The sequence below is a fragment of the Polypterus senegalus genome, chromosome 10 (genome assembly GCF_016835505.1).
Source record: "Polypterus senegalus isolate Bchr_013 chromosome 10, ASM1683550v1, whole genome shotgun sequence".
In the NCBI taxonomy this organism is placed as follows: Eukaryota; Metazoa; Chordata; class Cladistia; order Polypteriformes; family Polypteridae; genus Polypterus; species Polypterus senegalus.
This window is the reverse complement of record NC_053163.1, coordinates 113,593,694-113,617,420: the sequence shown is the minus strand read 5'-3', so window position 1 is coordinate 113,617,420 and position 23,727 is coordinate 113,593,694. Positions and strand designations below refer to the sequence as shown.

Here is a 23,727-nt window from a genome sequence, read left to right as displayed (position 1 = left end):
TCTATAATATCAACAAATTGTTCAAAGTATTTTTGAGATTTAGGGTATTTCTTTTTTCTCTTATGGGTAGGTTTTATCCCTAAATATTGAAATATCCTTTGTTAGCAGATGCCTACTGTACCAGATGTACAATCCTGTTAATTTTCAGTTTGTTAATTAAACGGGGAATAGGGTTTTTGTTGATAAGTGAGTGAGTGACTAAAAATGTATTCTTTATCTAAACCCTCCTAGCAGCATCAAGTTAAGGAAGAAACCGGCCTTGGGCAATGTGCCAGTCTATAACTGGCACAGTCCTTCATATACTCAACAGGATTACTCATACTAGGCCACTCATGCTACCTAACATAAATTTCATTAGAAATAAAATAAACCGTACATTAACAGTGACCAGGGTGACTGGTGATGAATTCAAGTGGCTGGAAACTGTGAGACAATTTAACTAGCACTCTGTTACAACATTTCCCTGCACATATGCAGATATTTAAAATAAGAATGTACAAAACATGAATATATGCATGTATGGACTTATTTTAAAACTAAATAATGGACTGTTAAAGGAATTACTTTAATACCTGTCAGCGACAAATACAAAGAGATTAGGACATAAGCTCAGAGAAGTGGTGTATGCTGTATAATTCCTGTCGGGGTGTGTGGCCCTGGCCTAGTGCAGAAGGCATTGTCTTTAGCACTGACTGGACCATGATCCAAGTTCTAAAGGCAGTCTTTACTAGTAAAGTACTCGGGGCTGGTCCAAAGGCATTATATAACAGAAGACTAGGTGACCGCCCTGCTATAAGAGATACAGGATGACAGATTAGGCTTGGGTCCCCTTTCCTCTTTAATTAAGTCAATCAGTCAGTCATTTTCTAACTCATCTAGTCCTGAACAGGGTTGTTGGGGGGTGCTGGGAAGGAAAGCACCCCGGACAGACCTCCAGTCCATCGCAGGGTGAACACACACACCCCTATCATACAGAATGGCCAATTTAGTATTACCATTCCACCTAATTTGAATGTCTTTGTACTGTGAGAGGAAGCTGAGCACCCAGAGGAAAGTCACACAGACTTGGGGAGAACATGCAAATTCCACACAGGGAGGACCTGGGACATGAACCTTGGTGTTCTTACTGCAAAGCAGCAATGCTACCATTGTGCCAGTCTCTTTAATTCTGTAATTGATTATTATATACTTTGATTTTCCAGACACTCAATGGTGCAATTCAGCAAACCAAAATCAGTTGTCCATCTGTGTTTCATGTAAGTAGTAGGAGTTAACATGAATCAGTTTCACTTTGCTTCCATTTTTGCATCCAGATAATGAATGAGGTGCTCCTATATGGGAACAGGCAGCTGTCCAAGGAAACCACATACTGTAGGCTGTGGCATGTCATCATGTTACTGATAGCAGTGGGCTCGATTCAACCATTATTAAAACCTTATTTCAGTTTAGGGCAACCGGTTTAACGCAGGGCACACTCCTTAACATTAAAACCATGTCAATTCCAAGTCAGCAGTTAACCAGAACATTGCACAGCACACCAGTGAAGCAAGTTCCAAACAAGCAGCATCATTTCCAAATTTTACCAGAGGCGTTGTCACCCTGTAAAATTGAAAGCTTCTCTACAGTTTTTCTGTTTTATGTGTAGGAGTTCATTTTGCCTCAAGCCTTTAAGTGAGGATGTATATTTCCCCATAGCCTAAACCAAGATAACACCTGATGGTTTTTAAATGTCCCTTAGAAAGCCCCCATTGTTCTATGCAATACTAAAAAAAACAAAGAAAATAAAAAACTTATTACCTGCATGCCTGGTGTCCCACGTAGAGGGCAGCGTCTGAAAAAGAATCATAATAAAATGTGACTTAGATAAGCAAGAAAGCAACAGCCATTAAAATCACATACTGTAAGCCAAAAATGAACCATCAAGATAAATATGAAAACAACAATCTCCATAGCATCCATTCCACCAAAGCTGCTCTGTAAAAAGCAGGTCCCTGAAGGAACAAGTCAAGTCATTGATGCCTGCACAGACCAGGGAGAAAGGCCTGATAGACACACTGCAGAATGCAGAGAGCAGACACAGCAAAAGCGACAAATTTTTAATTAGAACTGGGTATGTGGCGCTGATCATCGGCTGCTCAGACATGACATGTTATTCTTGACGATGCAAATAACAGACAAGCCTGCTTTTGTGTTTGTTATACCTTCATTCATGTTCCAAACCCACTTATTCCAATATAGAATTGTCGGGTCCATTAAGCAGCAGTGCAAACTAATGCACCACCTTATTTTTAAGTATCCTATTAGTCCATTAAAGTATTTTAAGGAACCAGCAGCATCAGACACAAGTCAAGAGCCAACCCATGATCAGATACCAAACTGCTGAAGGGCACAGTCACTCTCAGCGTAATTTTAGTCACCAGTCAGCCTAAAAATTGGGAGAAGACTAGAGTAGCAGAAGAAGAATCCACATGGGCATGGGCATATTGTATGCCTACCACACAGTCAGGGATTTGAACCCAGGACTCTGGAGATATGAGGCAGTATCACGACCACTGTACCACCTTGAGATGCTATCTCTTATTCCTAAGGTGATACACAGATACATCGCTGAACACAATGTCAATTGTTCCCTTCTTTGTCCAGTTCTCAGTAAATGTGCCTGGACTGACAAAACTAAGTCGAACGCTTCAAGGTGAACTTTGGCATTCCTACGCATCCAACCAGAGGCCAGCTGAGGAAGAGGCATAAGTGCCCTGGTGGGACAGAGTTCGGATGTCCAAGCCAGCACACAATGATCTATTTATTTCACTAACAGGCACAGCGGAGGGTGTGTGGGGTGGGGATACAGTTCTAACTGGCATTTTCTACATTGTTGTCCGCCTCCGCTATTCCGGAGACATCCATGTTAAGCATGAAAACATATGCACTCTTGGAATACGGCCAGGCTCAGTCTGTTTTTTGTACATTTACTTGGTCCCCATGAAACAGTGAATTTGATACAATTTAAGAGATCCTTAAATCCGCACTCCAAAGAAGAAGCATCCATTCATTATTTAACCCATTCGACCAGTTCAGGTTCAGACTGCTAGAGTCTATTCCAGCAACATCAAGTGCAAAGCGGGAGCCAACCTTGGAGTGGGTGCCAGTCTAAAGCAGCACACACTCACAAGTTAACTTCACCTGCATATTTTCAAGAGTGGGAAGGAAGCTTTAGTATCCAATGAAAACTCCTGTAGACTCATTAAAGAATGTGCCAGCTCCAAACATACTGTGACAAGTAGGATTCAAACCCACAACCCTGACACTAACCACCTCACCACCATAGCTCCCCGAAGAAGAAACACTGTCATTTTATTTTCAATCGAGATCATGCACGCCGTTTTCAGTTCTGCTATTTGTGTATCCTACTCCACACAAAATGAAACAAGTGAAGGTGTCATCCTTTAAAGTTCTCATCCACAGCTGTAACCTTAAAAGTCCATACTCAGTATGAGTCACCTCCTTATACAGGTATCTGTCTCAGTGCTATCAGGCTTATCTATGGCTTTAGATGCAGTAAATAAGAAGCTTCTTCTGACTGCAGGACTGGATTGCTCCTGATGTAACTCAGCACCACAATCAAGCTGTGGTGGCCTTCAATTGCACAGTTTCTATCCTTTGGATATCTACCATAGTTCTGTGCTGGACACTCTCTTCTTTGAATTCCCACCACCATATTATGGACTCACACTGTTCTTCATATTCATGTAGAGTAGTCAACACTCAACATATTCTCTCTTTTCCTCACATAAATGATTAAATAAGACCTTCAGCATAACCCCTCAATGACTGGACTGCTCCAACCTCACTGCCATTTGACTTTTCATGCACAAAGATCTTCAGGTGACATTCCCAGGCTTCTTTTACCTCTCCAACAACTAAGTGCTCTATCAGTATCTTGAGGACATCATCTTCCCCGAAGCTGCTAGTTCAAGTGGTGGTCATCTATTCACTAGATTGCAGCAGACAGTCTTATCAGACCACTGTCATGACACATGTAGCTTGCAATCATCCAACACAGTCACAAAACTCCCCAACTGGTTGTGGCATGGCATCAGATTTAAACCACTAGACTGGGCCTACTGAGGTATCAGAGCAAATGGCCAAAAAGACCTGCCTGGTGTGCATCATCAGCAATGTCACTGCTGAGTGGGTACAAATCAAGGTCTTGTCACTTCTTTGCACATACCAACTAGAAGAGCAGAATCCAGGAGCTAAATGTCCATTGTAGCCCTGTAGGCCATACACCACTTATTTGAACTGTTAACCCTACTGCAGCAGTCAAAGCAGTTTCAATGTATTGTAATTAACTTCACTAAGAGCCTCAGAAAGTTAACCCCTGGTAGTTGAAGCAAAATGTTGTTATGTTGTATGAACCTTTGGTGGACTAAGTGGTTCAGACAATGGATTTATGGATAGCTCTTGATACCAAGGTAACTGCCGTTCAATGATTCTGTCATGCAGTATTAATGGCTGCCCAGGCATTTGTTACGTGTGACAGCCCAGGTTGGCTCCATGGTCCTGGGCGGTTTGATTGATAAATGAGGACACACATTCAGCAAGAGGCAGGCGCAAGTGCTTTAGTGCTTTTATTTGCAAAAAACTGTCTCTAAAAAAAAAAAAATCTGTAAAATCCAGTGTAACTTGTGGAGGATAAAAACAAGGATTCAATACTCCAGATAAAACAGTCGCTCAATTTCAGGTAAAATCATACCAGCAGTTAAGTTCCTCCACAGCCAGCCCATCGTGTCCTTCACTACACATCTTCCCAGCTCACCCAAGCAGGTCTTCCAACTCGCGGAGACACCGACAGCTATGACCATCCCTCCTGACTATCACATCCCACCTACCACGACCAGCATCCACCAGACTATTCTCTTGTCTTCTCGTCATATTGTCTCCTCCCGATTTTGTCGTACAGGCTCCCTTGATAACACCAACTGGGTGCAGGTGTAGTTGTTCACCCTCTCTGAGGTGAGAATGAAGCACCCGACTGATCTGCCCGCATTTACATATGCGACCCAATTCACCTCAGAGTGGCACGTGCACATCCACGTGTGCACCTGTCTGCACGCTCTGGGACTCCTGATTATTTATTTAACATGTGTCACGCCATGAACCTCACTCGGCACATTATCCCTTTCTGAACTGTGAATCATTTTTGGTTAAAAGCATCATAATATGACAATCTCAAACCTGCTTAATCAAGTTCACATTAGGGATCTCTGGGTTTATAAATTCATTATTGTCATGTGTACAATGTAAACCCAGATCCTTACATGCATCTACTGTAACAGCCATGATTAGAATCTATAGTACCACTGCATCAGCAGGCACAAGGCGAGATGTAAGCCTGGTTGGGACAACAGTCCATCTTAAAGCCAACTCACACACAAACACCCACATGGGGCCAATTTGTGGTCACTTTTTCTAACCTAACATGTACATCATTAGGATGTGGCTGATAAAACCAGAGGACCTGGAAGAAGAAAGCTCTACAAGACCAAGAGCAAGGATGCTGGATTTGTGAGGTAGAAGTTCTAGCCACTGTATCAACTGCTAAATAAATAAATGTAAAGGATCTAATGAAAGAAGATGTTTCCTATTTTGTGTTGAGCTATAATAATAATAATAATTACCCATACTGCTGAAAAAAATGAACAGTGTTATCATAAACTTTTAGCAAGAAACCACTTCTGATGGGTGAAGCATCTAATGGCCAATGAAATTCCATACCATGAGACTGGAGATGACTGAACCCAAATAATTTCAGACTAAAAAGCAGTACTCCTATACTGTATACAGTTGTCAGGAATAAATAAAAGCCTTACTTTTTGAAAATGTCAGGCAGTGTGAGGTAATGGCTAAGGCAGTGAGTTTTAATCTACAAGGCTGCCAGTTCACTTATCACCTTGGACAACCTCTTAGCAGCTCACGTAACACGACTGTGCTTCAGTTGTACACTGTATGTATGAAGAAAGCGTAAGATATCCTGATCACGTAAGTTTCTCTGGAATAAAACAGACTGTTCTTTGGAAACTGGAGTAACAAAATAAAGCATATTGCTTAATTCACTTATACTTTCAAAAAGCCTTTGACAATGATTAATTACGATTATTAATTCTGAAGCCAGAAGCCATTGACATCAGCAGTAGCTTACAAAGCTAGATTTCAAGTTGGTTAATCGACTGCAGATGAAGAATACAGATAAGAGAAGAATGCTCCACATGGGCTGGGGACATCAGGGGGGCCTGTCTTCAGCCCATTACATATTCTAATTTGTGCTAGTAACACTGACTCTAATACATTTGTAGACTTTGCAGATAACATTAAAGTCAGAGGGACAGCAAATACTAATGCAACATTACATGACTTGTAGTTAGAGTTGGATGTCAGACTTGATTGACACTTGCAGTTGCTGATCTCACTACCAGACCATGTCAGATTAAACAACTAGGAATGGACTTTCTAGCATAGTTTCACAACTCCAAAGCAGCTCATGCTCTCCCCATTTTCTGACAGCCAATAATGCACCACCTTACAGAGCCAGTTCCTTTGTGAAACGGTTTAAAGGTACGGTGAATTCAGACACAATCTCTGCCCTCCTCTTCTCTCTTTTCCATTCTATCATGGAACTTAAAACACGAGACATCAGACAGATGTGTCTCTCTTCTGTTTTCAAGGTCCAAAACACCCACGTTCCTTAAACTCATAGCTACATTGTATGCATTGTATCTCCAGGTCAGCACTCATTGGATGTTACGTGTCAAATACACACAAACCTGCCACCAAAACATGAGAAAAAATGCGAGCTGCAGATTAGTTAGACTAAGTCGCTGGGTATGTCATACTACATGACTGACAGTCATGAGAGTGCACTGCAACTGCCCCTCACTCTCTAAGCTAATGTAATTGAAGTCCAAAGTCAAAAATCATTGGAAAAGGAATGTGACATGACCACAAAAGCAACTGAAAATACCTGCGTAATCTTTAAAATTGCCAATCATTTGGAATATGAATATGTGTGCTACACATAAGGCAAAAGAACGATGCATGATCAATAAAAGATAGGCAATGCTGATTTACAGACAGCAACCATATTTTGACACAACCTTCTCATCTTCAAGGCCATGCACAAATTTAATTAAAATAAATAAATAATTAATTATATTTTATTGTAAAAACCTCTGAGTAAAAATCAATGGCTTTTCAGACTGTGTAATTCTGCAATAAGAGCACATTTAGAGTACTGTGTGCAGTTCTCATCACCAAACTACCAACGGACACAGCAGCACTAGAAGAAATGCACTGAAGAGAAACCAAGTGCATCCTGGGACTGAGGAACGTGTCCTGTGTTGACAGTCCTACTGTGATATTTTCAAAGGACTTGATAAAGCTGATCCTTCATATTTCAGGGTAAGGTCATTTAAGATTAAAGCCAGGAAGCTCTTCTTAACACAAAGCATAGTGGAAATAAGGAAAAAACAACCAAGTGAAGGAGCTGAAGTGAAACCCTTAACAACCTTTAAAAATGTATGCTGGGAGAGCTTAGCTGGCAGCTAGTTAAACAAGCTTGATCAACTGAATGGTTTCTACTTGTTTGTCATTTTTTTATATTCTAACAGTGTCAACTGCTATGGTTCATGTACATTTCTACAGATTCCTCATATGTTGTATGTAATAAAGATACAGGGTTTACTGTATGTCATTGTTAATTGCCACTTGAGCAATAATTCACCCATCTCAGTTGTCCAGTAAATATGTTAAGAGGTAAATGCGTTTAACTGATTGTCCAATAGCTGACGATAACAATTATAAAAAAAGGAAAAACTTGTCTGATGAGTGGACAACATTAATAAAACCCAGAGTGGACTGGCTCTGGCCCCTGTAAAATGGATGCATGGATGACTTTTGGACTAAGAAAATCCTAGCAATTGTATATATTTACTAAATTTACAGAGGTTAGATTGATAGCATGCTTCTAATCGCAATTTTTGACACAATAAAAATAAGTTATCATGCTCATATTAATAAATACTGATTACATTTTCAGGCACAAAAATGAGCACCACTTGCATCTTTTTGTGTTTCTGTGTGGATTTTAAGAGGTGTCCTCATGACAACCACTTCACTTAAAATGAGAGATCTGGGCAGTGAGACCTTTCACTCGATGCTGTAGGGTAAAACGAGCATGAGTTGGCACCAAACAGGACCTCAGTTTAAAGTTCTACCATTGTGGACTTTACATATTCTCCTGAATTTCCCATTGGCTTCCTCTACTCATCTGTTAAACTGTCATATCAAATGATGTCTGCAAGGACCCCGTACGTATGTGTGTGTGTGTGTGTGTGTGTGTGAGTGGGTGTGCGCATATGTGTACTGAAGCAGGCTCAATAAATAATTAGTGTCCCCTCCAATGCAGCTTCCATGACCCTCACCAAGTATTTCTGGGCAGCTTCCAGCTTTGTCCCTGTGGCCCTAAAATCAGAATAAGCAGGTTCAGAAAATAGGTAGGAAAGTAAATGGATATAATGCTGTACATATTGTTGATATGGATATCCCATGAATGTTTATTGATTCGGCTTCAGGTGAAGATAGAGAAATAAAGAAGAGTCTAAATATAAAAGTCACGTCATGCAGTGAGTATAGCACAGCTGTCTCATAGGCCCAGTGTACTGGGTTCACAAGCCCAGATGCCGTCTGTGAAGACACCTCTAGGTACTCCGATTTCCTTCCCATTTCCCCAAAGATGTGTGTGTATGACTGGCCAGTGTGATGGACTTGGCTCCCTATCCAGCCCAATTTTCTGCCTTGCCTCCTAGAACTTTAATTGTATTAAGCAGGTTTGAGAATGCCATGTTAACTTAAGGTAACTAAAAAGGAAGGACATAAACACATTGCTTAAGGCAGAGTATGTTAATAGATCAAATCCGTAAAATCCAAGTCACATGTAAAAAAAAATGATAAAAGTGCTTCTTTAAAAGCAGGACTTATTTTTACTTATCTGTCATTAAGTGCTTTTTGGAATGAAACCCACAGGGGCAAAGGGAAAGCATTCAGTATCAGCGCTGCGACTGACTGTGAACTTGTTATCAAGCCCGTCCTGCCAAGTACACTCTTGTACCATACTGCGAAATAGTGAATAAGTTCTTTATTTAACGACATGGGTCATGATTTTCGTGTTCTTGGCTTTTTTTGGTAAAATACCCTAAATGAAGGTCGACCGACTGAATGACTGATTGACTGAATCCAGAAAGAGGAATCCATTCTTCAAGAGGCTTTCCGCTGCAGCTGGCAAACACGTTGTTTTGGGGGGTGGTGCGGAAAAGGGGTTTATTTTCCATGTGATGTCATTGCAACGGTTTTTGGAGAAAGACGTAGTGTCAGCCGGCCAGCCACATTTGAATTTAGGCTGCGAAGCGCCTGGCAACAATTCCACATTGACTCGGTTTACACGCCCACCGCGCAGTTCTGGAACGTCCGTTACTCAGTCAAGTCACATGCTAAGCGCACCCCTCATATGGAAATTTACTGTCTATTCTTGGAAAAACACGAGAATTCAATTTACACTAAAACGCACGCCTGGTTCACACCTGCTCAGCCCTCTGCCATTCACACGCCACTCACCCTTGTCGTATTTCTGCCACCCACTCGCTGCACTGTACCACTCACTGGGTTATAAGCAACTACTTACGCTAGCTCTTCGGAACAGAGTACGTAGGCAGCTCCACAGTGGCATGGTGTGTCCTGGGCTCCGTGGACCCCGAAGGCGTCCTGCGGAGGCCCCTGTGCCTGTTCCCTGGCACTGTCTCCTGTTGCTGCTGCTCCTGCGCTTTCTGCCGTTCTTGATGCTGTTTGGAGGCGCGCAGGACGGAGGAGGGGCACACAGCTGTTCTCCACATACCAACGTCCCGCCAGAGTAAAAGCGCGGCCCCGCTGCCGACCGCGCGCAATCGCGCGCTCTCGGGACATCGGTTGACGAAAGCCAAAGCCGCAGCTGCCAGTTTTCCAAAGACCGCCCGACGTGCATAGGTGACCAGTCAGGGTTAAGGCGCTCTGCTAACCACAGTTAACTAATTATTTGCTTTTTTAAATTTTGTTTTTATGTTTTCCTACGTCTGACTCGTGCATTCCTCAAGGAGCCAAGTTTGGAAAAATGCAAACAAGCACATGTGCCTAAGACGTGATTCTTCGAGTTCTATAAAGTTTTCCAGGTTCCTTTACATCGGGACGCTCAATGGTTCCCGTTCATGTTGATAGACCATAAGGAAAGGTGATTATACGGTAAGATGACTAGAAAATGTTCAAAGGACTGGCACATTCTGACATTTAATTTAAGAAGCATTTAATTTAAGAAGTTGAATGATGAGCCAGTGCTTTTTGAATTTTTTTAACTTTTGTCAGGGCGTGTGATTTCTCAGATCCATCTCAGTGCCGTTATATAGCAATTTATATGGCTAGCTTTAAAAGGCTGTGATTGAAGGAAATGCATAACACAGTGCCCATTTCAGATAATCCAGGCAAAAGAGGTAGGGAAAGATGCACAAAAGTTCCTTCGCTGAGAGACGGCATTGCTGGCATGCCACAAACCGCCTAGGGCAACTCCCACCGAGAAGCCACAGTGGCGCCATTGACTCCAAGAGCAGAGCTTTCCTTAGGCATCTGTGTGGGCTTATAGCCAGGGGTCAGGAGGTCACAATTGTAGAGGTCACTCACATCCAAAAAAGAGTTTTTCCTTCACCACTGGGATTCAAGGAATCTGAACCTGGCAGCAGAGCCAAGAGATAAAAATAGAAGAGATGGAAAAGTTCGACCCCATAGTCAAAGTGGGAGTGAGGGTGCAGTTCTGGAGTGATCCCCTCATGGACCATATGAGTATTGAACGCTCCCTATGGATTTGTGTAATGCTGGAGTTTTTAGCTCCTTATTTGTCACTGTCTTCGATGTACAGTTTGTATTTCTTACTCTTTAATGTTGGGTTTCAATGAATGTTGTGACCAAAAGTTTTGTTTGGCTCATCCGTACATTAATTTCCCAAATGCGTATTCTGACATTGGTTCTGTATAACATGAAAATTGATTTACTGGTTGATTATATTAAAAAACAATCTGGACTGGACTATTGTGGACTGCTGGTGTAGTGTTTAAATTTAAGGTGAGAAGCCTTAGGGTTAGGGTTATGAATTCAACAGTGTAGCTGCAGTCCACAGTACCTTCAACACACTCACAACACATTGAATCAAGGGTCTCATTCTCTACACACCCATTTTAAGGTAATAGTCACATGTCACTAATACAATACATTGCATTTTACATTCCAACAGATGGTATACACTGTGAAGGGTCAATATCTGGGTGGCATGCCCATTATAGTACCATCCACATGACCCCCTAAGTTTGTAACCAGGATGAGCACAGCAGTGGTTGAGAGACAGCAAAATTATTTTACTTTTGTTTGATTTCATTTGCACAGTGCACTTTGGTTTTTTATACATGTTTTGAAAAACCAAAGTGCACTGTGCAAATGTAATTAAACAAAAGTAAAATAATAAGTGCAGGAAGAAAATCACTAAATAACCCATTCAGAAAAGGCAGTGTAATTGTGGAGGTTAAAAACAATCAATAAATACACTGGCCAAAAAAAAAGTCGCCACCTGGATTTAACTAAGCAAATAGGTACGAGCCTCCTATTGGATAATTACTGCATGGGCGATTATCTTTCAGCTGGCAACACGTTATTTAACCCCAACTGGTGCAATAAGGTGCTTCTCATTTCTTAAACAACCATGTCGAAAGACACATCTCGTGATCGTTGAAAAGATGTTAGTCTGTTTGAGAAGGGTCAAATCATTGGGATGCATCAAGCAGAGAAAACATCAAAGGAGATTGCAGAAACTACTAAAATTGGGTTAAGAACTGTCCAACGCATTATTAAAAACTGGAAGGATAGTGGGGACCCATCATCTTCGAGGATGAAATGTGGCCGGAAAAAATCCTGAATGATCGTGATCGGCGATCAGTTAAATGTTTGGTGAAATCAAATCGAAGAAAAACAACAGTAGAACTCAGGTCTATGTTTAATAGTGAAAGTACGAGCATTTCCACACGCACAATACGAAGGGAACTCAAGGGATTGGGACTGAACAGCTGTGTAGCCGTAAGAAAACCACTAATCAGTGAAGCAAACCGGAAAAAATGGCTTCAATTTGCTAGGGAGCATAAAGATTGGACTCTGGAGCAATGGAAGAAGCTCATGTGGTCTGATGAGTCCAGATTTACTCTGTTCCAGAGTGATGGGCGCATCAGGGTAAGAAGAGAGGCAGATGAAGCGATGCACCCATCATGCCTAGTGCCTGCTGTACAAACCTGTGCGGGCAGTGCTATTATCTGGGGTTGCTGCAGTTGGTCAGCTCTAGGTTCAGCAACAGAATGTGCTCCAAGAATGAGGTCAGCTGACTACCTGAATATACTGAATGACCAGGTTATTCCATCAATGGATTTTTTTCTTCCCTGATGGCACGGGCATATTCCAAGATGACAATGCCAGGATTCATCAGGCTCAAATTGTGAAAGAGTGGTTCAGGGAGCATGAGACATCATTTTCACACATGGATTGGCCACCACAGAGTCCAGATCTTAACTCCATTGAGAATCTTTGGGATGTGCTGGAGAAGGCTTTGCGCAGCGGTCAGGCTCTACCATCATCAATGCAAGATCTTGGTGAAAAATTAATGCAACGCTGGATGGAAATAAGTCTTGTGACATTGCAGAAGTTTATCGAAACAATGCCACAGCAAATGCGTGCCGTAATCAAAGCTAAAGGCAGTCCAATGAAATATTAGAGTGTGTGACCTTTTTTTTTGGTGGCGACTTTTTTTTTGGCTAGGCAGTGTATTTTAAAATCCCTGTTGAAATGCTTCAAGGCATCGACTTAGTCTCCTTGGCAAGATAAGCGCAGCATTCTCTCCCTCTGTCTCTCCAGCTCACCCTGGTGGGTTCATTCAGCTGGAGGCGATGCTTACAACTGCAGTTGGCATCAACTGTCTCTCGTTTCACCTGCCTTCTTTGGCTTCAGCCGGGACACATCTAGCCAGGCCACCATCATCTCATACGCCACATCACATTATCTGAATCTCAGGAGGTCCATTCAAGCTCCCACTGTTACTCTAAAGTCAGTGGAGACACCCCTTGGAGCTCCACTGCATTTGCTTCCTCACATGGGGTCCAACCACACTGCCTTCTCTCCTTGCTGCTGTTTTCTTGCACCACCAGTCTTTCCTTGAAACGCCCTTTTCTTCTGCAACCTTTTTTCTTTCTTAAATTTCCACAGTCATAGACCTCACCTTGTGACATATGCAATTGTTAAAATAACCTAATAGAGGAAATTTTAAAAAAAATTATGGGAAATGAAAAAGGCTAATAGAAGAAGTTCTGCTCTATTGACGTTCACTGACTGTCATACGGGGAGGGAAGTAGCTAGTGGTATCACCACCGAGTTCTCAAAGATAGGCCCTGGGAGGCCAGTAGCCTTATTACAGGTAATCCATCTGAAGCTAAGCATGCTTGTTTCCGGCAAGTACTTGGATGGAAGACCATCTAAGGAAAGTTTGGATTGCTGCTAGAAGAGGTGCTGGTGAGATCAGCAGGGGTCACCTACCCTAAGGCCTGTTGGTTCTAGTGAAGTGATGGGGACACTGTGCTAAAAAAATGGTGCCATCCTTCAGATGAGATGTAAAACCGAGGTCCTGACTTTCTGTGGTCATAAAAGATCCCAGGGCATCCTTTGAAAAGGATTGGATGTAGTCCGATGCCCTGGCTAAAATGCCCATCATAAGCTTGTTCATTCAGCCCCCCTAATCATCCCCTGAATGTAATTGACTAACTATCCCTTTCACCCCTTCATCACCAAATAGCTAATGTGTGGTGAGCATACTGGTGCAAAAATGGCTGTCGTTAACATCATTCAGGTAGTTGCTGCACCTTGGTAGCGGTTGAAGAGGCTCTCCACTGTCTATGTAAACCACTTTGAGTATCTAGGGAAATTCTATATAAATCTCACTACCTATCTTTATAGCTTTTAATGGAATTTGTGATTTATTTCCATGATTTATTCCTGCTTTCATTTTGATAAATTAATGAGGGCAGGTCCCAAGAATGTTTAATGGACTCAAAGGAGATTATAGTACTTTCTCTTTCATTTGTTTTAATTGCTTATACATTTTTTCTACTGAAAACTTCCTTTATTAAGTTATGGGGTCAGTTTGTCTGTTATATACAGTAGCCTTTGCTATAGAATTATAACAGCAGTGCTAATGTTTGTTAGGCATTATCTGTTGGATTGAAAAAATGAATTACAATGTAGATTCCACAATTACAAATGCTAAATACACCCAACAAAGTGTAACTGCCAGACAGAAATTGATGTTGGTTGCTACTTATAGCTCCTTAATAAGATTGGTGGATCATGGAAGGCCAAGTATGTCATTCCTCATCTCAATAGGTTGCATTCACACTCTCTTCTGTGTCAGCCAGCTGCTGCACTTCCAACACTGATATGACGAAGCAGCTATAACATTTGTCACCCAACTGCTTCAAGATGTGCCCAGAATTATGGTAAACGAGTTGCATTATTCAAACATTGTGCCAAATGTCAGGAGATAAAAAGGAGAAGGTCTTCAAACTATATGTTTCAAGCTACATCCACAATTATGAAGGTAAGATCCAGATGTATTAAAAACTTGAGTCTACTATGAAGGATAGGATAAATATGTCATTACACTAGGTTTTTTTTTTAAAAAACAAGCTCAATTATTAGTCATTAAGCTTTATTCAGGGACAGGTGAGTATGTATGTAAGCCTCATACGTAATAACATGAGTCTGCTGGACATCTTATCTTGTAAAAAAAACGAACGTCTCTGTCTGAACCAGCAAAATGGTGAATCCAAACCACTGCTCCATTGTAAGGGTATCAATTTGTGTCCTCAGCTGGAGAATCACCTCTCAGAGAGACATGTTTTCATCAAGCACTAGGTCAAGAACTGCTGGATCCAGAGCCAAAGCATAGTCGTTGTCCTTGAGGATTTTATCATCATCCTCCTCATCGCCTGGTGTCTCATCCTCCATCGGCCGCTTTCTCCTCCCCTAAACCCCCAGTCTTGAAAGTGGAACAAAGCATGAACCTCTCCCTTCTTCTCAGACCCTGGCTCGTGAAAATCTTCTTTTTTAAAGTGCCGGCTACCAACTTGGGCACGGGGGCTAACTGTAAAATTCTCTCTGCGAATAGTGACAATCCATTTAGATTACATTTCCACATTGGAGAGAAATTTATGAAAATTAAGTACCCTGTTGTACTTACTTGAAGCTCACCATAAAAGTACACAACAATGTTCAGCTATAGAGCTTTCTGTACACTGAAACTTAAACTTCTTTTTCTCAGACATTATTGCCATAGAGCAAAAATCACAACTGCAGTTTGAACAATGAACAATGACTGAGCTGGCTGAGATTTCACGGTCCATATAGCCTATTAAAGGGAGTGGCACTCTTTTTTTGTATTGTAATTTTTATCATGCACCATTACAATTAGTATTATGCATAAATGAACAATTAAATCCACAAATCAGCCACTTTGTTTAATAGTTTGACATGGAAGGAACCATCAAGCAGATGAGGCCCAAAAGTTAAAAGAATAGATTCAGTAAAGAAATGAGAGGGGACATGAGTCAAGCCATGTCACACAGGTGACACCATTGAACACCCTTCCCATTTTGACACAGTGATGAGCTAGTTAGCACTGCTGCCTCACAGCTCCTGGCCTAGTCCATCTCATGGTGGAGTCTACACATTCCTCCTCTGTTCAAAATTGTTTCCGCCAGTGTCCTAGTGGTCTAGATTGCTTGATGACTCTAAAAATCCACAGTGTGAAAGAATGAGGCTGTGTTCATTGATGTATCTATGACTTCTGCCTTGTGCACAAAATTCATAAGAAAAGTTCTGGTTTCATGTGACTCTTCACTGAATTAGATAAATTCCAGTGGGGTTTTTGGATTAAAAATTCTACTGGAAACACATGGATCTGGGAGAGAGGGGGTGCTAGAACTATCCTGAGAAGCCATTCAGAGTGTGTATGTGAATGCATGTTTGTGTGTGCTTTGTGTTTGAGTGAGTGAGTGAGTGAGTGAGTGACAGATGATGAAGCACTTGCAAGTCCTGTTCCTCTGCTTAAATCCACTGGTCTGAGTAAGTGGCTGCCAGAGATCTTGGGAAGGATCTTGACTTGGATCGGCTCACAGATTTGGAGAAAGTGAATGCAGACAGTTTTGCCTCTGACACTAAGTGAGTGATGACAGTTAAAGCCATGGCATAAATGTGCAGGCAGTAGATGGGTCAAAAAAAAAAAAGATCATAATGGAGGAGCTGTGGAAGATTGGAGTAGCAACACCAGCCCTGGAGGCCTGTCAAAGAAGATGACAGCTTGCAGTAAACTTTACGTGGCAGAGTGAGGAAGACACACAATGCGCCACAACATATTAGGTTAACAGCACCAGGGATAATAAAATGTCGGCCAAATAATGCCATCAAAATATACAAAATGAGGATCTATCAACATATTATCATATAGTACAGCCACAAAACAATAGTTTTTAAAGATATAGCAACATCATCATCTACTCAACACCAAAAGCAGAAACACATGAATATTCATACATTTTCATTTTTTGTTTAGTGGGAAATTACAAATTATATTACACATGAATAAATGATGTAAATCATTACAATAATGATGACCAATACTTAAAAAATATCAAGATATTCAAATCAGTCAGTCCCCAAGACAACTGAAAACTTCAGGCCCTGCATGCAAACATGAAGAAAGGTATGGTGAGAAAACTTTGGGGTTGAATGGTCTGCTCAAGCAACCCAAATTTAGGCTAGCAACACCAGGAAAAAAGAAAAATTTGAATACTCCAAAAGTTATATTTTTCTAGACAAGAAACTGCATTCAGCATATCGTAGAAAATTGAAAGAATTCATGACATTTAAGTTGAGCTTGCTTTTAACATTTTAATAGGTTAAATTATATATGAGGTGAGTTTACCACTTATTACATTTTAACAAAACAGCACCATCTGCTGGAATATGGAAGCAGTGCTCTACTGGTATTCAATGCCACAGGGAAGCTCAGAAAACGAATACAGTATGTACTTTTGTGACTCAGTGATTTTGCTTTGTTTCCTCACATCTCCAAGTAGCCGGTTTCAAGCAGTGGTCTGGCCACTGACTGTATGGCTTTGCTCATTATACCTACATATTTGTGGGTATTCTTTGAGTACTCCACTTCCTCCCAAATCCCAAAGATGTCCAATTCATTTAGATGAATGGTCTTGTTTTTATCTTGCCACTTTGAGTGGTACTTTTGTTTTATTTGTAAAGTGTATTTTGGTATGGAATTATATCAAACAAAGACTTATTTATTGTCATGGCTGGTATGTGAGCTGGCCCTATGATTTACTTGTATACTGTCCAGAGTTGATTCATGCCTTCCAGCCAATGCTGCCAGGGCAAGTACTTGAAAAACATTTACCCCATCCATCCATCCATCCATTAATCCATCCATCCATCATCAAATTTATTTATTCCAGGTCATGTTCACGGGTAGAATAAAATGGATTCCAGAAATGGATGGATGGCAAGAAGGGCTAAAAAGCATTGCTCTTTAGTAACTAAGTAATTGTTGCCCTCTTGGCAGTAAGAGGGCTTATTCGGACCCTGATAAGCACACGTTTCTCATTTGCATGTTGTGTTAAGCCCACTTGCATGGATGTCTCTCAACCACATGTTTATTAACAATTAACAAAATTAAAATAATACAAAATAGTTGTTACTTCTTAAATTCTTCAAGACTCTCAGTAGTAAACATAAGAGGCAATGTGACAAGGATTGATAGAATTGTTCTTTCTCACCACAGGCTTTATTTACTTTGCATGGCCTGTGTCATTTGCTACTCAGCATTTAAGAAGCAACAGTAGTGACCTGCCCTTGGCCCCTTAGTTATCAGCCGTATTCAGAGGCACCAGTCAAAGACACAAGTTAAATTAAGCCGATCAGTGCTTAGGTAATGTGGCAGGTCTCAGAGAGTCGCTGCCTGTTGACATAACATTTAATGATGAAAGTGGACGTGGACATGCTGATACCCCTCCATGCCGGTGGTGTGAACTGATACCACTGCTGTATTTTGAATCTATGGCTATCCATCACATTTTAATTAAAAACAGTGTATTGCTTTGCCCACTGCTCGCTTCGTTTGCCAATGCACCAGCCACTTTGCATCTCTGCCGCTCGCATATGTGGATTTCACTTTTAACAAACAAAAAATCTTTTAATTCTCGTGGATCCGCCTCTTCATTAGGAAGAAACACTACTTTTCCCGGATGGCAACACGAATTAGACAATCTACAAGTATCAAGCTTAGTTTAAATCCAAACAATATGTTCGATCTCTTTTCGCTGTTCCATTATTTCACCGAGCAATAATTTCTATTTGTTTGCACTAATGAGATCTTTACTATCATTTTTTTGAGACTTTCGAATTTTAGTACTTTCATTATCTCTAACCCGCTCTGCATGTGTATCGCATCAACGTTTTTGAACCTCTTTATGATGTTCTGCCTTGTCATCTAGTCTTTGTCTTTTATTTCCAGCACCGGGCGTGGTTAAAACTCTTGGCACAAAGTCTCATCTCGTAGAACTTGAAAGTATCTCTCTGAAAAAGTAACGTCTTATCCCAGGCTAAAAAATCTTGTCTCGTTCCAGAATTTTTTTATATAATAGAGAGAAATGATCTCTGTCCACATTAGCATTTTCACATTGTCTATAAAAGTATTCTTGTCCAACCTGAAATAACCAAAAATGCCTATGACATAATCATCTGCCTTCATCGATCATGTGATCAACATTGATGTCTCTAGCCGGGTATATACTGTGCGATTTTAGCATGATTTTAAGCCTGATTTGAAGTTGCCGAATAATTTTTTGAGTCGTCTTGAGTTTCAGCCTCATCAAAGTCATTTTACGTGCAGTATGGTAGTGGTTGTGATGAATGATTGTATCAAGATTGGACTCTCACACAATCTAAAGAATTTATGTCATGTCAGAAATTTCAGTTGGCTGTCTTGTAGTATGAGCAGTCCTGCAAACCAGTTTTCTAATGTCACCATCTAATTTTCCCAAATTCATTTTGCAGCGACCACAGAGAGTGTGCATTGTACACATATAGTCTGAGCACCAAAATTGTGGCATATCCATCACACTAAATATGTACATGCTGTTTGAGTACATGTACAGCTGACGCCTGTGTTGTGCAGTGTGAGTAGTCACCTGACCAAGATTTCTAAAAATTGCACAAAATGCAATTTAGATGCATACAGGTAAGCAACGCAACAGGCGCCATGGAAAGCAACTCTTTTATGTTGGAATATGTGTTTCTTCCATGAAAGTTGACCAATGAGGAAATGAGACATTGTAAAGTGCAGGATCCAATCAGGGTAGAGCCACATAAAAAGCACAATCCAACCACAGTGTGATGGAGTCTGCATTTTTAAAAATCTTCATTTTCGCCAGTCCAAACTGAAACACTGTTTTCAAAAGTCTTTGGCTCTGGATAGCATTTTCAAAATTATTAATTTTCATTGGTTGAAAACATAGGTGGGCAAAAGGCAGGCAAATGTCTGTATTTTTAAATGAAAACCTAATAATGTGTAAGGGGCCTATTAGGGCTGACAGTGACTAACATGCTCCAAAACCCTGGGCTCAAATCCCAGTCAGTGATGAATTTGCATGTTCTCCCTGTGTCTGTGATGGTTTTTCTCTGGTTTTCCTTTCACATGCTGAAAACATGTATGTTAGGTTAGTTAGCAACTATAAGCTGACCCTCTATGTGTGAGTGAGAATGTGTTTTGTGGACTGGTTCCTGCCTGCAATAAATACTTCTGAGGTATGTTCCAGCTCTCTGCAGTCGTGAATTAAACTATCAGTTTAGAAGAAGATTTAAAGAAGTATAATTCAATGGATTGGTGGTACCCTGAGCCCCGGTGCTTTGAAATTCTGAATGTGTGGCTCTCCTGGTGCACAAAGCTGGCAGAACACAGCTATGTGTTTGAGAGTGCCAAACACCTAGAATAAGAAGGAATGCAGGATGAACAGGCAGACATTACTAACTTCTCACCCAGGTATCTCCAGCATACCCCATTCATCTATTTGTATCAGTATACTGCTGCTGGATTATGTGAATTTCCCCTTGGGATTAATAAAGTATCTATCTATCTATCTATCTATCTATCTATCTATCTATCTATCTATCTATCTATCTATCTATCTATCTATCTATCTATCTATCTATCTATCTATCTATCTATCTATCTATTTTATCCTCTACATGCCCGCTTAAAATTCATTTGTTGACACCTTCAAAGGCATTGTACATTCTGTCCATTCCTGAAATGACATACAGAACCAATTACAGTCCGCTGCCCACACAAATTGCAAGAAAAGAAAACAAAAGGATCTTTATCCACCGAATAATAAAAAAAAAACCAGCCAGTAGAGCCGGAACAGAGACTGGCGACTTGAAGAATAAATACTGCAAACAAACCAAAATTACTTTATACCATCAGTGTCACTGCTCCCAAATGCTACCTCATGCCAGAAATCACCATCTGCTCACAGAGAGTCACCTTGTATCAAGAAGAAAACCTTCAGATTGCAAAGGCTGCTTGAGGTGTTTGAGAACAGCCTTTCATCTCCTTCTTTCTCATATATCACTAACATAGCTTCATGGCCAGAATGTTACTGATAGGCCTTGCCTGCTGGGAGAATCACGTCATCATTCCATGTAGGATCTCCAGGAAAAAATAAGCATGGATGCTTCTGGAGCCGTTAATGGCCTTGATGACAGGAAAATGTGATTTCTAAGCACTTACAGCTGGACACTAGAGAAAAATGGAGGAAATGAAGCAGTAACAACATGAATCTGGCATAAATATAAAGGAAGGAGCAAAATGAAAAATGCCTGTGAAAAGTGAAAAAGTTCAAAGTACAAGAAGGAAATAAACACTAAACTGGACAATAAAAAAAATCACAAGCCAGTTTGACTGAAAGCCAAAGTTACTTTATTAAAATGATCAACTGTTCATCATAAGGCAGACATTTCTCACAGATCCTGTGTGCAATTCGAGTGGACATGGCATTTAGCAAGCTTTAAACATGTTCTGGTCAAGCCAGAGCTGTTCCACTGGGTCACATTTGAAGGGCTTCTTTTTATCTTCTATTGTTTTTTGAGGGCTGAATATTTTTTCCAAAAAACAGTTTCTGAAAAGCAATGGTTTCACACAGAAATCAACATAAAATGTATGTTGCTGCATGCAGTCGCTGCCAGTTTGCCAAGAGTGTACAGAAGGTTTGATGCCAGGCTGTCTTCGCATGGCTGGGGCAGCAGCAGCAGCGATCACGGTTGCAGTGCATTGTTATCATTGTTAAGTGGCAGTTCTACCTGGTGAACATTGTCAGTACCACAATTAGCTGGGGACCAATCAGCTGAAGCTGGAACCTCACATTCGTTTTCGGTCACTTGTATCAAAATCGGAGTCCGACAAGTCCACCCGCCCATCACAGTTAAGGGACCAGCCCCCAGCACTATTGTATGTTAACTTGAAGCTGCTGCCACTGTAATGTATGAATCTCTAGTTGTCAGGAGTATTAAAGAAGTTTAGAGGACTTTATCTTTTGGATTATTGAGTGGCATGTTGTAGTACATGCTCAAGGTCACACAGCAGAGCTGCACTAATTCGGAACTGCTGTTTGGGCTCGGCAGCCTGGATGAGAGGGTCTGTCACTTGTCTGTGCCCTGAGGCCACTGTTGTCTTTTCATCCAAAACACAAGCTCCACATTTCAGGCCTTGGTGTTCATGCCATTACAGTCTGACTCATATGCACTCCTCATGTTCAGTATTGTTCCAGGCCCACTGGAGTCTTATCTAAGTGACCACAGAGATGAATATCACCATGAAACTGTGCTTATAAGGACAGACTTGTATAGTGGAACAAACCACAAGAGCTATTTCTGGGCTTGTTTCTAGAGAGGAATAATATCAGGGGAGATTGTCTGAGGTTAAGATGATTCATTAGATTCTCCTGGAAAAACACTTGAGCCGGAACGACTACACAAACAAGAAATTTACTATGGCCTAGGGGGCAAAAAAACAGCAATGTCTAGAAAAGAATGGGAATCAAATATTCTTCAGGTTTGCATAGTACTCACATTATCTATGTAATCCAGCCAAGTCTGGCTCCCCGCCACGTTTAGGGTGGTGAAACAGGGTGAATGGCAAATGGATTAGAAGAGGCACTTATGTATAAAAATAAGTGGCGTGATACTAGAGACTGCTAAATTGTTTCTTAAATGATAAGCAGAAACAAGAAGCAGAAACAAATATGAAGAGACACACACACAGATCACCTGAGCAGTGGAACCTTATGCTTAATAATTTAAAAAAGCCCACTATATTACAGAGAGCACAACACCAGCAGATTGGAGTGCACCTTACCAGTATAATCAATCACTTAATAACATGAGTGGACATACTTGTATCAATAAAACTGAGTGCAGAAGAGCAACATACTACTGTACCAGACAACACACATAGTACACATAAATATTATGCGTCATGAATAACATAACCAAATGCAACTGAATGCTTAATAAGAGACATATCAGTGTGACAGGAAACACCACACCACTGCTTTGGAGAGCTTGGCACTCTTACAACAGAATGCACATCACAGAACAATAATGTAAAGAAACACAATATTGCAGAATAGAACACAACACATGTACAGTATTAGTATAAACGATCACTTAGTAATGGGAGGAGACAGACTACATAGAAAATACAGATCGTGCACAGCAATAGCATAACTGGACATTAATATTGTAAGGAGACACATCAGTGTAGCACCACCCCACTGTAATAAAGTGCATTGCACTGGAATAGCAGAGTGCACATGTCCAAGATAACAAACCATTTAAGGAGATACCCATATATGTACATGAGCGTTTTACTGGTGTAAGTGCCACAGAGGAAGGATAGGCATCCTGTTTAGGATGGAGGATGATTTCTTCCCCTGCCAAGAGGCCATAATGGATACACTGTGTGAACATGCAGGCTGGCAGCTGGCAATTTCCCCCCATGACAGGTGGCAGTGTTCCTCAGTGCTGAATCCAATCAGGGCACTCACATGTTGCCATGGGAGTCCAAAACCACAGCCCTATCAGGGTGTACGGGTGTCGCCAGAGGGCACTTCTGGGGAAGGACTGTCCTGGTTTTTCACAAGACCCCGGAGTTCTCCAGACAACATGGGAATGACACCGGAAGTAGATCCTGGGCCTAGTTCAAAAGGAAGTCCACATCCTCACTTTAGTGATGCAGAGTCTGGAGGCAGTGGGCAACACTCTTCTGGGAGTGGACGAAGAGAATCTGGGATTATTGCGGTGTATTTTGGCTGGTGTGTGATTGTGTTGGAAGAGTGTTGCTTGAAAATGAAAAGGTTTTATTTGCACCTGGTGATATTACAATACAATACAATACAATTTATTTTTGTATTACACAAGAAGTGCTGCAATGGGTTTTAACAG

General features: G+C 41.1%; 1 protein-coding gene across 2 annotated transcripts in view; it reads right to left on the bottom strand.

Annotated features, from left to right (window-relative positions):
* stard8 (StAR-related lipid transfer (START) domain containing 8) overlaps positions 1 to 23,727 on the bottom strand; it is a 122,958-nt gene that overhangs the window by 77,780 nt on the left and 21,451 nt on the right. The window contains exons 1-2 of one of the 2 annotated variants that reach the window (XM_039766361.1): positions 9,734 to 9,911; positions 1,798 to 1,831 (exon numbers count right to left, since the gene is read on the bottom strand). In XM_039766361.1, coding sequence (XP_039622295.1) covers positions 1,798 to 1,831; positions 9,734 to 9,778 — 79 coding nt within the window. In that variant the 5' untranslated portion in view covers positions 9,779 to 9,911. Of the gene's footprint in view, positions 1 to 1,797; positions 1,832 to 9,733; positions 9,912 to 23,727 lie in introns of those variants that run through there. The other variant, XM_039766358.1, reaches the window with a different exon arrangement.